Genomic DNA, 15,738 nt, shown 5'->3' on the forward strand with positions numbered 1-15,738 from the left:
TGGACAGCATCGCTAAGCCTGAGTTCCTGTCGAGTAAAGCTAAGGAGGGCTCACCTATGGAGCTCTATACTCGCAATTCCATTTAGTTCAGGGACTGAATGGCCATTCTTACGGAGAAATCAAATGTCTTATTCAACTGAATTGAGATTAAATTGATCTGTAACTCTTGACTTGCTCTGGCTACCCCAGTGTTGAATGGGGAAGTGCCTTTCCTCAAAATCAAGTTGTAAGACAGACATGAACGAGATCTTAGAATCGTCCAGTAGCGACAAGGAGGACACGGAAGGAGAGGAGGAGGTGGTAAGGGTGGTCACACCATTGTGGTGTCCTACCTCCTCAACTACCCCAACAACATCCTGTCAGTCCCTGCACAAGACCTATCTCAACACACCCCTCTCCTATGACACCTCTCAAATAAAACTGTGAAGGACCTCGGTGTTACCCTGGACCTTGATCTCTCTTTTGACGAACATAAATGATGCAGAAAAATGTATCCATGCTTTTGTCACTTCTAGGTTAGACTACTGCAATGCTCTACTTTCCGGCTACCCGGATAAAGCACTAAATAAACTTCAGTTAGTGCTAAACACGGCTGCTAGAATCTTGACTAGAACCCCAAAACATGATCATATTACTCCAGTGCTAGCCTTTCTAGACTGGCCTTCTGTTAGGGCTGATTTTCAAGGTTTTACTGCTAACCTACAAAGCATTACATTTTTACATTTAAGTCATTTAGCAGACGCTCTTATCCAGCGCAACTTACAGTAGGGAATGCATACATTTCATACATTTCTTTTATTTTCTTCCCATACTTGTCCCCCATGGGAATCGAACCCACAACCCTGGCATTGCAAACACCATGCTCTACCAACTGAGCCACACAGGACCACATGGGCTTTCTCTTACCTATCTTCCGATTTGGTCCTGCCGTACATACCTACACGTACGCTACGGTCACAAGACGCAGGCCTCCTTACTGTTCCTAGAATTTCTAAGCAAGCAGCTGGAGGCAGGACTTTCTCCTATAGAGCTCAATTTTTATGGAATGGTCTGCCTATTCATTAGAGACGCAGACTCTGTCTCGACCTTTAAGTCTTTATTGAAGACTCATCTCTTCAGTAGGTCCTATGATTGAGTGTTGTCTGGCCCAGGAGTGTGAAGGTGAATGGAAAGGCACTGGAGCAACGAACCACCCTTGCTGTCTCTGCCTGGCCGGTTCCCCTCTCTCCACTGGGATTCTGTGCCTCTAACCCTATTACAGGGGCTAAGTCACTGGCTTACTGGTGCTCTTCCATGCCGTCCCTAGGAGGGGTGCATCACTTGAGTGGGTTGAGTCACTGACGTGATCTTCCTGTCCGGGATCCCCCCTTTGGGTTCGTGCCGTGGGGGAGATTTTTGTGGGCTATACTCGGCCTTGTCTCAGGATAGTAAGTTGGGGGTTGACGATATCCCTGTAGTGGTGTGGGGGCTGTGCTTTGGCAAAGTGGGTGTGGTTATATCCTGCCTGTTTGGCCCTGTCCGGGGCCAACAGTGTCTCCTGACCCCTCCTGTCTCAGCCTGCAGTATTTATGCTGCAATAGTTTGTGTTGGGGGGCTAGGGTCAGTCTGTTATATCTGGAGTATTTCTCCTGTCTTATCTGGTGTCCTGTGTGAATTTAAGTATGCTCTCTCTAATTCTCTCTCTCTCGGGGGACCTGAGCCCCAGGACCATGCCTCAGGACTACCTGGCCTGATGACTCCTTGCTGTCCCCAGTCCAGCTGGTCGTGCTGCTACTCCAGTTTCAACTGTTCTGCCTGCAGCTATGGAACCCTGACCTGTTCACCAAACGTGCTACCTTGTCCCAGACCTGCTGTTTTCAACTCTCTAAAGACAGCAGGAGCAGTAGAGATACTCTCAATGATCGGCTATGAAAAGCCAACTGACATTTACTCCTGAGGTGCTGACCTGTTGCACCCTCTACAATCACTGTGATTATTATTATTTGACCCTGCTGGTCATCTATGAATGTTTGAACATCTTGGCCATGTTCTGTTATAGTCTCCAACCCGGCTCAGCCAGAAGAGGACTGGCCACCCCTCATAGCCTGGTTCCTCTCTAGTTTCTTCCTAGGTTCCGGCCTTTCTAGGGAGTTTTTCCTAGCCACCGTGCTTCTACACCTGCATTGCTTGCTGTTTGGGGTTTTAGGCTGAGTTTCTGTACAGCACTTTGTGACATCAGCTGATGTAAGAAGGGCTTTATAAATACATTTGCTTGATTGACCGCTAGTTTACTAACAGACAAACAACTACTGTACCTCTACAAACATGTCTGGATGGAGTTGTATTGACACCAAGTTGTTACCAAATATTGATACCAAATATACTTTTGTTATATCTCCTTACATCTTATGAGTTCCAAGCTCTGGCCATGGTGGAGCCAGACAGAGGTCCCTCCAACATTACAACACCTCCACCCGTCATCACAAAAGGTCAGTCCAACAGTAAATATAGGTCTAACATTAGTGGACCAAGAAGACAACTAGACACCAGTTGACGACACAAGGCATCAAAGCGTTATAATGATTACTGTAATATTGGTTGGTACAACCTTGTAACTAACTGGTTGTGTTGTCCTGTGTGGCTGTCTCAGGTGGCTCCAAGCAGAGGCTGTGCTCCCTACAGGATAACCCTGTCGTTGCAGATGGTTCAGACAGACATGCTGCCCCCCTTTCCACCCGTACCAGCCTTTGGAGTGCATTGTGAAAGAGACAGAGCTGATCTCAGCCATAGAGAATCTCAGCCATAGAGAAGACCCAGCTGCAGAATAAGAAGATGATCCTCAAGGAGCAGTAAACTAAAGAGTACATGTTGGCCGAAGGCCTGAAGGATGACCCGGGGCAGCCCCTACCCTGCAGACTATCTTCACACCTTGGCCACCCAGCAGTTCAGACTTGAGCACGGCAGACTACCCCGACAGCTCCAGCCCTGACCTGCTGATGGTGAGCAAGCAGCAGATGTTGGGGCAGCAGTTGACAGGCCTGGGACTGGACCTTCTCACCCAGGCCCCCGACAGACTCATAGTGGTCTTCCCCGTACAGATCGTCACAGATATGCTGGTTGACATCATGGCAGGTACAGTGCCTTCCGAAAGTATTCATATCCTTTTACTTTTTCCACCTTTTGTTGTGTTACAAAGTAGGATTCAAATTAATTTAATTGTCATTTTTTTGTCAATGATCTATACAAAATACTGTAATGTCAAAGTGGATGAAAAATTCTAACATAAATAAAAAGTGTAAAACTAAATAATACACTTGACTAGATAAGTATTCAACCCCCTGAGTTAATACATGTTAAAATCACCTTTGGCAGCATTTACAGCTGTGAGTCTTTCTGGGTAAGTCTCTAAGAGCTTTGGATTGTACAATATTTGCCCATTATTATTTTTTCAATTCTTGTTGGTTGTTAATCATTGCTAGATAGTCATTTTCAAGCCAATTTAAGTCAAAACTGTAGCTAGCTGTAGCACTATTCTGTTTACTTTTATCTGATGACAAGCAAACCCATAACATGATGCAGCCACCACCATGCTTGAAAATATGAAGAGTGGTACTTAGTTATGTGTTGGATTTGCCCCAATCATTTTACCTTTATTTAACTAGGCAGGTCAGTTATTAAGAACAAATTCTTATTTTCAATGATGGCCTAGGAACAGTGGGCTAACTGCCTTGTTCAGGGGCAGAACACCATCCAAAGTGTAATTAATAACTGCACTATGCTCAAAGGGATATTCAATGTCTGCTTCTTTTTTTTACCCATCTACCAATAGGTGCCCTTCTTTGCGAACCATTGGAAAACTTTCATGGTCTTTCTGGTTGAATCTGTGCTCAAAATTCCTTGCTCGACTGAGGGACTTTACAGATACAGTGGATTCCGAAAGTATTCAGACCCCTTGACTTTTTCCACATTTTGTTACTTTACAGCCTTGTTCTAAAAATGATTAAATCACTTTTGTTCCCTTTATCAATCTACACACAATACCAGATAATGACAAAGCAAAAACAGGTTTTTAGAAATTTTGCAAATGTATTGAAAATAAAACAACTGAAATATCACATTTACATAAGTATTCAGACCCTTTACTCAGTACTTTGTTGAAGCACCTTTGGGTATGATGCTACAAGCTTGGCACACCTGTATTTGGGGAGTTTCTCCCATTCTTCTCTGCAGATCCTCTCAAACTCTGTCAGGTTGGATGAGGAGTGTTTCTGCTCAGCTATTTTCAGGTCTCTCCAGAGATGTTTGATCAGGTTCAAGTCCAAGCTCTGGCTGGGTTACTCAAGGGCATTCCGAGACTTGTCCCGAAGCCACTCCTACGTTGTCTTGGCTGTGTGCTTAGGGTCGTTGTCCTGTTTGAAGGTGAACCTTCGCTCCAGTCTGAGTTCCTGAGGGCTCTGCAGCAGGTTTTTGTCAAGAGTGTGCAAAGCTGTCAAAGGTAAAGGATGGCGACAACATTTGACTGATACTGTATGTTTGTACAATTTCATGCTGGATGTAACTCTCAGCTAGATGTAACTCTCAGCTGGATGTAACTCTCAGCTGGATGTAACTCTCAGCTGGATATAACTCGATGCTGGATGTAACTCTGAGCCAGATGCTGGACGTAACTCTGAGCCGAATGCTGGATGTAACTCTGAGCCGAATGCTGGATGTAACTCGAAGCCGGGATGCTGGACGTAACTCTGAGCCAAATGCTGGATGTAACTCTCAGCCAGATGTTGGATGTAACTCTGAGATGGATGTAACTCTGAGTTGGGATGCTGGATGTAACTCTGAGCTGGATGCTGGATGTAACTTAGCCAGATGCTGGATGCTATACTGGATGCAAAATCCAGTATCCAGCTCAGTGTTACAGACCCTACTGCAATCTGTCTGACCTTGGGTCTGTTCAGTAGGGTGCATTGTTACAGAACATCAGCAGTTTAGATAGAAACGTATTGCGTGAACAGGTACACTATATATACAAAAGTATGTGGACACCCCTTCAAGTTAGTGGATTCGGCTATTTCAGCCACACCCGTTGCTGACAGGTGTAAAAAAAATTGCACACAGCCATGCAATCTCCATAGACAAACACTGACATTAGAATGGCCCGTACTGAAGAGCTCAGTGACTTTCAACGTGGCTCCATCATAGGATGCCACCTTTCCAACAAGTAAGTTCATAAAATGTTTGCCCTGCTAGAGCTGACCCGGTCAACTGTAAGTGCTGTTATTGTGAAGTGGAAACGTCTAGGAGCAACAACGGCTCAGCCGCGAAGTGGTTCCAAACTGCCTCTGGAAGCAACGTCAGCACAAGAAGTTCATCGGGAGCTTCATGAAATGGGTTTTCATGGCCAAGCAATCGCACACAGCATACAATGACATTCTAGACGATTCTGTGCGTCCAACTTTGTGGCAACAGTTTGGGGAAGGCCCTTTCCTGTTTCAGCATGACTTGACTGGCCTGCACAGAGCCCTGACCTCAACCCCATCAAACACCTTTGGGATGAATTGAAACGCCAACTGCGAGCCAGGCCTAATCGCCCAACGTCAGTTTCCGACCTCACTAATGCTCTTGTGGCTGAATAGAAGCAAGTCCCCGCAGCAATGTTCCAACATCTGGTGGAAAGCCTTCCCAGAAGAGTACAGGCTATTATATCAGCAAAGGGGGGACCAACTCCATATTAATGGCCATGATTTTGGAATGAGATATTCGACGAGCAGGTGTCCACATACTTTGGTCATGTAGTGTATGATTGTCTGTCAGGTAGAATAGGTTCGACAAAGTGTTTTTCTAAACTTGGTGCATGAGGTTGTAGATCGCACCACGTTCTTTAGGCAGCAAGTCTTATGGCAGAATGACAATGCACAAGTGGAGGCTGCTGAGGGGAGGGCAGCTCATAATGTCTGGAACCGAGCAAATGGAATGTCATTAAACACCTGGAAACCATGTGTTTGATACCATTCCACTCCAGCCACTACCATGTCCTCCCCAATTAAGGTGCCACCAACCTCCTGGAATGCACATCTAGTTTGGAAGCAGTGCTGGAGAAAGTGTTTGCAAGTTGCTTCAAAATGCAGCATGTTGTATGTTTGTTACATGCAACGTTTTCATTGCATAAACCTGAACAAAAAGGAAACGTGGCTTGCCTTACAACTTCCCTGACTGTGGAAATCAGACTTATACCGCCACCTTGTGGCTACAGCAAAGCCTACAGTCTTTAACGAACATGTATTTGTTTGGTGAATCTCCAAGACAACTCGTTTAAAGATACATTTAAATGCATGTATTCCAAATGTATCTTATTCCCCATAATTGTCTACTTCATGTTGCATGGTTGTTTTCCTTTTAATTCACAGGGTGGGTCTTCAGGGTTAATTCGCTAGAGTCACAAATATGGAAGTAGAATCGAAATGCTGTATGTATTTTTATATTCAGTTTCAATATGAGTAAATAAAGTACTGCTGTGATTAAAAATGCCAGAGAATTTATCATCACATTTACAATGGGTGGTATTTGACTTCACATCCTACTTTCAGAACACAGGTAAAGTTGGTAGTTTATGGGGAAAACCTTCAAACATCACGGGAAAAAAATACGTTACGTGGTTTGCAATTTTAAAATCACTTTTATCCAAGACACATTTGGCTCCTTTCAATTACGAAACTATGTGGGTGCCTTTTCGTCCAATCACAACCAAGTTAAGGGCAAAGGTGATCTCTTATATTTACAAGATAACCGAGTGGCTGCTCTAACAATGGAAATGCATGTCCTTAATGATTGAAGGCAGGCGAGATCCGGTGGGAGCATTCTAGCCAATGAGAGGGCAGATACGCATGATAACAACATGCACAACTAGGTAGTTTTATATCAGTACATTTGTAACAGCCTAAACATGACGAAACTTCTATTTGATTAAATAAACCGCACGAAATTCGACACTCTGTCATAGACCTTTATACAAAAAAGGGCTGATCTCACACAAACATTGTTTGGGCGGAGTAAATGCTCTCGCTTCGCCCCCTTCCTCTCTGCCTAGGGTTCGGAGCTATGACTCACCAAATAAGGAGCGACAACGCCATAAAAGGAAATGTATCTCTGTATATGGCGGAAAGTAGATCTCGAAAGAACGTTTCCCCGGATAGAATTCATGCGCGCTAAATTGGTTACTCTTGTACATCTAAAATGTATTTTCAAATGAATACATTTTCCAGATGTTAATAACATAAATTATCTATATTGGAAGAGAGACTGGGAATGGTCAAAGCGTTTTCGTGGTGAACTATATGGGATCGCGGAGTAATACCAATGGGTGTAAATCGAAATGTCCTTAAGTGGAGAAGAGTAGGGGGTTGGGCTTGATTGATTAGTTGTAGGAGGAAACATAACTTCTAACTACAACTTTACAGTTATCGTAAATTATATACCATGGACAATTGATTTCGTTTACACTAGTCTGTGGTTATTAATTTGATCGTGTTTTGCTAAAGCTCACAGATAACACGCAGCAGCACTATATATCTAGCTAGCTAGGCTTTACTTGTTGATAAAGTCGTTAGCTAAATGCCATTTAACTAACTAGTTATCTCTCGATTACCTGGATTCCAAGGCAATTTGCACCAACAAGCTGAGGAATGGACAGTTTTTGAATAATTTCGGTTCGATCACAACATCGCTCATTTACGCATAGACCCAGTGGGTCCATCGACCGCAACGGCGCGAGAGGTTTGAAGGCCTGGGGGACAGGTTCGGAATGTTGGGGGGAAACGGGGCAGGAATAGGTACAAGACCAGGGGGCGCACGACCTGGAAATGGGACTGGGTTGACCGCTCTGCAAGTTAATAACCCGGGAACGAACATGAGTGGTGCCGAAGGTGGAAGGTTTGACGACCGAATCAGACAATACTCAGCCGAGGTGGTGTACAGCGGCTCTGAACCAGAGTCCGACTCCGGGGATGATGATGAGACCATGGGCTCAGCCGGGGACAAAAGAGGGGTGAAACGGGAGAGAGCCGAGATGGAAGTCGCTGCATCGGCGACGTCTGCGGGGCTACCCCCGGGAGGTTATGGCGGTGTCGCGGGAGGTGCAACAGGGGCAAAGCCAGGCAAGAAAACCCGCGGACGAGTCAAGATCAAAATGGAATTTATAGACAACAAACTTCGGCGGTACACAACTTTTAGCAAGAGGAAGACTGGCATTATGAAGAAGGTTAGTTGTCAGTAGTCGGTCTCTTTGTTTTCATTGCAGACATGCTGCCAACCTGTGATCATGCTCCCACACCTGCGCAGACGTTCCATTTCACAGGCACACGTGTTGGCGCTATGGTAAAAATGTGCTTTTTTTGGTCTTAATTTAAGGTTAGGAATATGGTTAGCAGTGTGCTTAGGTTTACAATCAATTTTAAAATAGGCGGGGACTGTGGTAACTAGTGATGACCTGTTTCATGTGATGTAACTTATAGCTAACTATTTGATTTAACCTTTACTTTATCAGAGTCATACTGAGACCAAGGTCTCATTACATAAATCACAGGAAAATACACATCAAAATATAAATGCAAACAGAAAGAAAAACACGGTCATTAAAAAAGCATATTAATCAGTAATAAGGTCCTTAATCAGCTTTCTGAATTGCCCTAGAAGCACCAAAACATCAAATTTAAGGACATTTCGAAGATTGTTAAATAAGGTACACGAAAGGTAAAATCAGCATTTAGTTAACTCTGGGACCAACGGAATTTCCAGAGTTAGCCATCCCTGAGACCAGTGTGGAAACTTGTATGTCTCAAGTTTAGTAATGATGTTAGGTATAGTGGGACTTTATGTAAAAGTATTTTATAAATGAAAACATGGCAATGTGTCAACTTACATGACATCAGAGGGCCAACCAACTTTCTGGTAGAGAATGCAGTGATGAGTATTTAAATTGTCGCCCATAATAAAGCGCAACGCGCTGTGATAAACTGCATCTAACGCTCTCTAGAAAACCACATACTTAGTTTTAGCTGCATTCGGTACTAATTTGAGGTCAAAGTCTTTCTGTAATACAATGAAGGCAGACTGTAGTTCAGATAGGGCCTGGTCAACCGTGGGGGCAATGGCATACATAACAGTGTCATTGGCATACAAGTGCAGGTTACAATGTTTTGCAGACAAGTCTATTGTTAATGTAAACATTAAAAAGTACAGGACCCAGAATCGACCCCTGCGGGACACCTTTCGTAATGTCCAGGAAACTTGATTTAACACCATCAGTAGACATTGAGTTCTATCTGTCAAGTATTTTTTTATGTGATAACTTACAGCTAACTCACTTGAGTTCAATGGTCAGAGGCCCTATTATAGATTTTATTCATAACACAATGTTTTCATGAATGGTTCTTGATTAGGCTGTCCAGGGTAGCTACTTTTCATGAGCTGCTATATAGTTGCAGGACTGACTTTTAGATTTGAATAACAATTCAGCTTCTACGGAGGATCAAGAGACTGGTGTGAAGAACATTTTAATGCATTCCTGCAATCACCTCCCCAAGTTATAGCCCAGTAAAAACCTGAGCATGCAAATACTTGCTGCCAAAGCCACTTTCTTTTCAAGGCAGCTCAATATTGTTTGATCTGGCCTGTTTGGTTAGGTATAACACTATTTGCATTTAGGTTGGGTCATGTGTAGGCTGATAACCTCATCCTAGATAAGTCTGTCAAATGGGACGACAGCAGCAGCATGCATGTGTTCCACAGGCCTGTGGTCACGTGTCAAGTTTTAATGTCACATGCACAAGTACACTGAAATGCTTTTCGTGCAAGCTCCACAAAATAACAAGGTAGAACAAAAACATGCGAAAGTAAGAAGCTATATACAGGGTTAGTTCCAATACCGTATTTACAATGTGCAGGAATACTGGAGTGATAGAGGTAGGTATGTATAGGGGTATAGGGGTAAGGTGACTAGGCATCAGGATATGATAAACAGAGTAGCAGCAGCGTAAGTTATGATTGTGTGTGAGTGTTTTTATTTTTTTTAAATGTATTTCATTTCACCTTTATTTAACCAGGTAGGCCAGTTGAGAACAAGTTCTCATTTACAACTGCGACCTGGCCAAGATGAAGCAAAGTGCGACAGAGTTACACATGGAATAAACAAACATACAGTCAATAACACAATAGACAAGTCTATATACAGTGTGTGCAAATGAAGTAAGATTAGGAACAATAAATAGCCCATAGTGGCAAAATAATTACAATTTAGCAATTAAACACTGGAGTGATAGATGTGCAGAAGATGAATGTGCAAGTAGAGATACTGGGGTGCAAAGGAGCAAAATAAATAAATACAGTATGGGGATGAGGTATTTGGATGGGCTATTTACATATGGGCTATGTACAGGTGCAATGATCTGTAAGCTGCTCTTACAGTTGATGCTTAAAGTTAGTGAGGCAGATATAAGTCTCCAGCTTCAGTGATTTTTGCAATTTGTTCCAGTCATTGGCAGCAGAGAACTGGAAGGAAAGGCGGCCAAAGGAGGAGTTGGCTTTGAGGGTGACCAGTGAAATATACCTGCTGGAGCGTGTGCTACGGGTGGGTGCTGCTATGGTGACCAGTGAGCTGAGATAAGGCGGGGCTTTACCTAGCAAAGACTTAAAGATGACCTGGAGCCAGTGGGTTTAACATGGTTGTTTTGGCATGTCACTGCGTGAGTGTAGAGTCAGTGCAAAAATAAAATACAAGGGTCAACTCAGTCTGTGTAGCCATTCTGTCAGCTATTTAGCAGTCTTATGGTATGGGGATAAAAGCTGTTCAGGAGCCTGTTGGTGTCAGACTTGATGCAGAGACAAGTCTATGGCTTGGGTGGCTGGAGTCTAACGATTTTCCGGGCCTTCTTCACACCACCTGATATTATTGTGAATAGTCGAATTTAATATAATAGTTTGATTTAAACTTTTAGCCTACATGCTGTGCACAAATAATGATTTCCCTAATCTTGTTTACATGACACATCTGCATGAAATCAGGCCACCTGATGGTATTTTGATAAATGCACAACGTTCTAACACAGCGACCATGTTATTTTGATTCTGAGTTTGGACATATAAAGTTTGTATGTGAACTCTTTGTAAGATGCATACTTAGTTTTTTTTTCCTGAACTCACTTCACTCGTGCATAAGCATAGAGTGAGGCTTGTGCTGCTGCCACACGTGCAGATTTTAATTTGGTAACATCATACAGTGTAACATGATAGTCTTAAAACTGATTCCGACGTACAGTCTGCAAAGGCCTTTGGGAGTTAAATAATCCCGCTCAGGGCAGGGTACTTTACTGATTTTTGTACCCAGGTGTGCTGTATGCAGCAGGGAGGGGGGGGAATATTTGGCAACCTCTGTTTATAAAATACAGGCAAGGAAAGGGGCTACATAGTCAGTTGCACAACTGAATGCATTCATCTGAAATGTCTTCCACGTTTAACCCAACCCCTCTGATTCAGAGAGTTGCGGGGAGCCGCCTTAATCAACATCCACAGTGCCCGGGGAGCAGGTGTTTTTGGGGGTTAACTGCCTTGCGGATTTTTCCCCCCATGCCGGGTCGGGGATTCAAACCAGCAACCTTTCGTTAACTGGCCCAATTCTCTTAACCACTAGACTACCTGCAGCCCCAGGAGGCTCTGGTTCGCTTGGAAAATTAGACTGCAATGTGGAAGGTAGAGTAAGGTACTGCTTTGATGTTCCACAAAATCTGAGCTTTGAGCTATCACTGCTCCTCCATGGTGCACGGCCAACGCACACCCCCCTCTTACAGAGCGATACTGTGTGGGTGCCTAGGCAACCACAGGGTTCCTTCCACTCTGCAATGAGGCAATGCCACTTGTGCATATACAGTGTGGGAAATGGGATACTGAGTCAGTTGCGCAACTGAATGTATTCAACCAAAATGTGTCTTCCACATTTAACCCAACCCCTCTGAATCAGAGCGGTGCAGGGAGGAAGCCGCCTTAATCGGCACCCAGGGAGTAGTTGTTGGGGTGTTGCTCAAGGGTCGAACGGCAGATCTTTCCACCAAGCTGGTTCGGGGATTCGAACCAGCGACCTTTCAGTTATTGGCCCAACGCTCTTAACCACTAGGTTACTTACCAGCCCAGGGTTGGTGTGTGGGTGGGTCCGCACAAATGACAACCTACAGAAAGTGTTGCTGCAAAGTGTAGGACACAGGAGAGCTAGGCCTAACTCGTTCAATCTCTTCAACTCTATATTCTCCTTCCTATCGTTTGCCCCTTCCTGTCTTTATAGCCTTGCTTTCTAATTAACACTGGTTGCTTTCTGATGTTGTCCCAGTTTTATGAGCACCATAAAGTGCATCAATACATTGAATAGCATACGCAGCCAACTGGCCAATGGCTGCTGAGAAAAAGATCCCATTTCCCTCCTACTACTACTATCCCATAGTGCCTGAGAGCCCTGGGCTTGTTAGAGCCACGCTCTCTGCTGCCTACACAGGCACAATGTTTTGCTTGGCTGTGGGGTTCCCCTTGGAAACAACAGCTTGTGCTCACCGAGATGCTGTTTAAAAGCTTTTAAGAAATGGCTATGCATGGTGGAAGGAAGCTTGGTCTAGGCTGCATTATTAAGTAGGGCACTGGGTTGAGGTACTATGAGGCTGTGTAGAACAAACATGACCTTCTGACATGCTGAGTAAGGAATCACGTTAGTTATATTCATGACATTTCTATTTGCAATGTTCCACAACGTTTGCCTTCTGAACGTGGCCCTGCACTGCTCTAAGCAACTAATGCGCTTGTTCAGAAATATTTACCTCTTACTCTCCCAATAACCTTTAGCCTGACCACTCCTCTCCACTCTTGGCCTTTGTAGGACTACAGCCCAGAGACCACATTGATTGTTCTCTCAAATATCTATAAATAAATAGTTGGAAGATGTGCTTGCTGCCACACCACATTGCATCAGTGCTAAGGACTTGTGTGTGTTTGCACCAAAACAGTGTTTACAGAGCACATTTGTAGAAAGTTTTCATTGAATATCCATGTACTGTGTTAGGCAGTACATGGGTTGTGTTATTGACTGTACGCTTGTTTGTGTAACTGTGTTTGTTTTGTCGCACTGCTTTGCTTTGTCTTTGCTCATGAGTTTGTATGAATGGTTTTGCGTTTAGATACAGTTGCAGTGAATATTGTTGTATGACAAAATGGATGAATGACTACATTAATGTGCATTTAGGATATAGGCATCGTGTAAAACTAACCTGTCTCACGACGGTCTAAACCCAGATCACGTTCCCTATTAGTGGGTGAACAATCCAATGCTTGGTGAATTCTGCTTCACAATGATAGGAAGAGTCGACATCGAAGGATCAAATGACTTGTGAAAAAAACACTAGGCCTATATCCTAAATGCAAATAAATGTAGTCATTCATCCATTTTGTCATACAACAATATTCACTGCAACTGTAGGCGACACTGAACCTATTACCGTATCACAAATGTAACAATGTATTGATAAAGATGCATGCAAGGGCCTATTTATCTATTGATGCTAGGGCAGGGCGATATGGCTAATAAATTATCACGAGGTGTGTGTGTGTGTGTGTGTGTGTGTTTCATTTGATAATGATGATTATCACGATATTAATCAAATAATGTTTAAAAGGTGCATATCTGCGTCAGACTCAAGAATGCCTGAACAAACCAAAGGCTTTAATGTTTCTTATTTGTCAGAAGTAGAACTCACAAATAACATTAACTCCACTTTTTTTAAAAGCTGTAAACCCTTACAAGTCATGAGCAAGAAATACAATTTTAAAATAGTGCAAGTCAATATGCATTATAACTGTTAGGCTAAAAGCACATCACAGTTTATGTTGGGGTAGTTGTTGTCTTAGAAGTTACAAGCAAGAAAGACAAGTCTGTCTACAGTCTCTGGCTTTAAAGCTGCCCTATGGAAGGTCACTATGTTGCCACCTGTGCTAAAAACACGCTCTGGGGGGGAGCTGGTCGCAGGAATGCACAGGTAGCACTTTGCCAGGTGGCTGACTTTGGGATAGTTTTTTTTTGTTTTTTTGGGTGGATCTTCCACCAGTCCAGTGGATTGGTTTCACTGTCAGAATCAGGAGACTGAAGGTAGCAGCTGAGTTCCTTTTGTACCAGCTGGATTTCAATAAAATCTGTGTTGGTGGAGAATGGCTTTTTGGAAAAACTGCCCAGTAACTTTCTCTTTTTAGCTGTCAGTTGTGGTGAAGCAGAAGCAGCAGCAACTTCTCCATGTGCTGGGCTTGGGTTTTCATGTCCCTTATTTACCATCTCTGAGACAGCTCTTGCTTTTATGTGGCCCAACTTCTCCTCTTTGATGTAATGTGTTTTAAACCGACGAGGCTATGCCCAGGAGGTCATCTGTGGCTAGGTCATCATATTTCTCATTCAGATCGTCCATGACTATCGTTTTGATGGTTTGGGTGAGCACTGTTTCACCATCATCAGGTTTCATGACCTCTGTATTGAACAGGTGTAGTACTGGCTTCAGGTAAGACACACTGACATAAGACTCGCCAGACAGAGCATCGGTGAATTCTAGGAGTGGGGTCAATGCCTGGTTGATGGACTCAAGAACATCTATGTCAGTACAGGTGGGAGCTAAGTCCTGGGTTTTCTTGTCACTGGACAAGACCTGTGAAATGGCTTTCTCCTGCTCCAGTACTCTTTGCGTCATCTTTTGACGTGATCGCCACCTGGTCGGCGACTCGGTCACCAACTCGTGCTGGGGTAGGTTGTTCTTTTTGAACTGCCAGGTCTCTTCTTTTTCCACCAATAGGAAATGGCACCTACCACCTTCTTACACACTCCAATTGCTCTATCCACCCATTTTGTCTCTACCCACTCTCTCTAAGAGAAATCAAGAGATTTTAATAAAATGTTAATCTCAATAATCCCTTTAGTTATGTACAAATGTAATATTTATTCATCAATTGATGGAAGAAGAAAAAAGTACATTTTAGTTTCATCTAACCAATTACTTCAATATACACAATTGACAAGGTTACTTACCAATGGTCAAGTGCAGACGATGTCCAAAATATTGCAGTCGGTTCCATTTGTTGATTTGAGCAGCCTTCTCCACGGTCGCACCACTATCCGTTGTAATGCAGACCTGTCTGTCTTGACTGAGTCCCCAGGAGGTGAGAGCGTCAATGAGCCCCTCTGCTATAGCTTGAACTGTGTGGTCGTCGGGAAAGTATGATGTTTGAAGGCATTTATTTAGAAGATTCCACTCTGAGGCTAATATAAGGCTCTGACGTGTGACTAGACCACCGATCAGTGGTAGTAGTAGCAAAATACGTAAAATGTGTCTTGAGCTGTTCCTCAACTTTTTCCCTACACTCGGCGTAGAGAGAAATGTTTGTGGCCAGGGAGCACGTACCTGGGGTCAGTTAAATTGATAAGCCTCTTGAAACCTTCCTTTTCGACTGTGCTAACTGGTAGCATGTCCTTAGCAATGCATAATAGCATTTGTGATGTCTTTGTCTTCTCGATGTTTGATCGTAGGGCATATACGCTGTCAGTGTTGACTGCTTCGGGCGAACATCCCTAGATTGGCTGGTGCTTGAGGGGCGTTTATCAATACCGTGGCGCAAACTCAAACTTCCTGCATATACCAAAGAGTGATTTTGCTTCAAAAGGTGAAAAGGGTTTGTCGAATTACCAGACTTGGTAGCCAC

At 43.6% G+C, this 15,738-nt stretch overlaps 1 protein-coding gene across 3 annotated transcripts in view; it reads left to right on the plus strand.

Annotated features, from left to right (window-relative positions):
- The first annotated feature begins 7,352 nt into the window (after positions 1-7,352).
- The window catches only part of LOC115178896 (serum response factor), a 29,290-nt gene continuing 20,904 nt past the window's right edge, over positions 7,353-15,738 (plus strand). Inside the window, exon 1 of one of the 3 annotated variants that reach the window (XM_029740307.1) lies at positions 7,353-8,230. In XM_029740307.1, the coding sequence (XP_029596167.1) occupies positions 7,775-8,230 (456 nt within the window). In that variant the 5' untranslated portion in view covers positions 7,353-7,774. The remainder of the gene's footprint in view (positions 8,231-15,738) is intronic. The other 2 variants (XM_029740305.1, XM_029740306.1) reach the window with 2 other exon arrangements.

Source organism: Salmo trutta, chromosome 38, assembly GCF_901001165.1.
Source record: "Salmo trutta chromosome 38, fSalTru1.1, whole genome shotgun sequence".
NCBI classification, from domain to species: Eukaryota; Metazoa; Chordata; class Actinopteri; order Salmoniformes; family Salmonidae; genus Salmo; species Salmo trutta.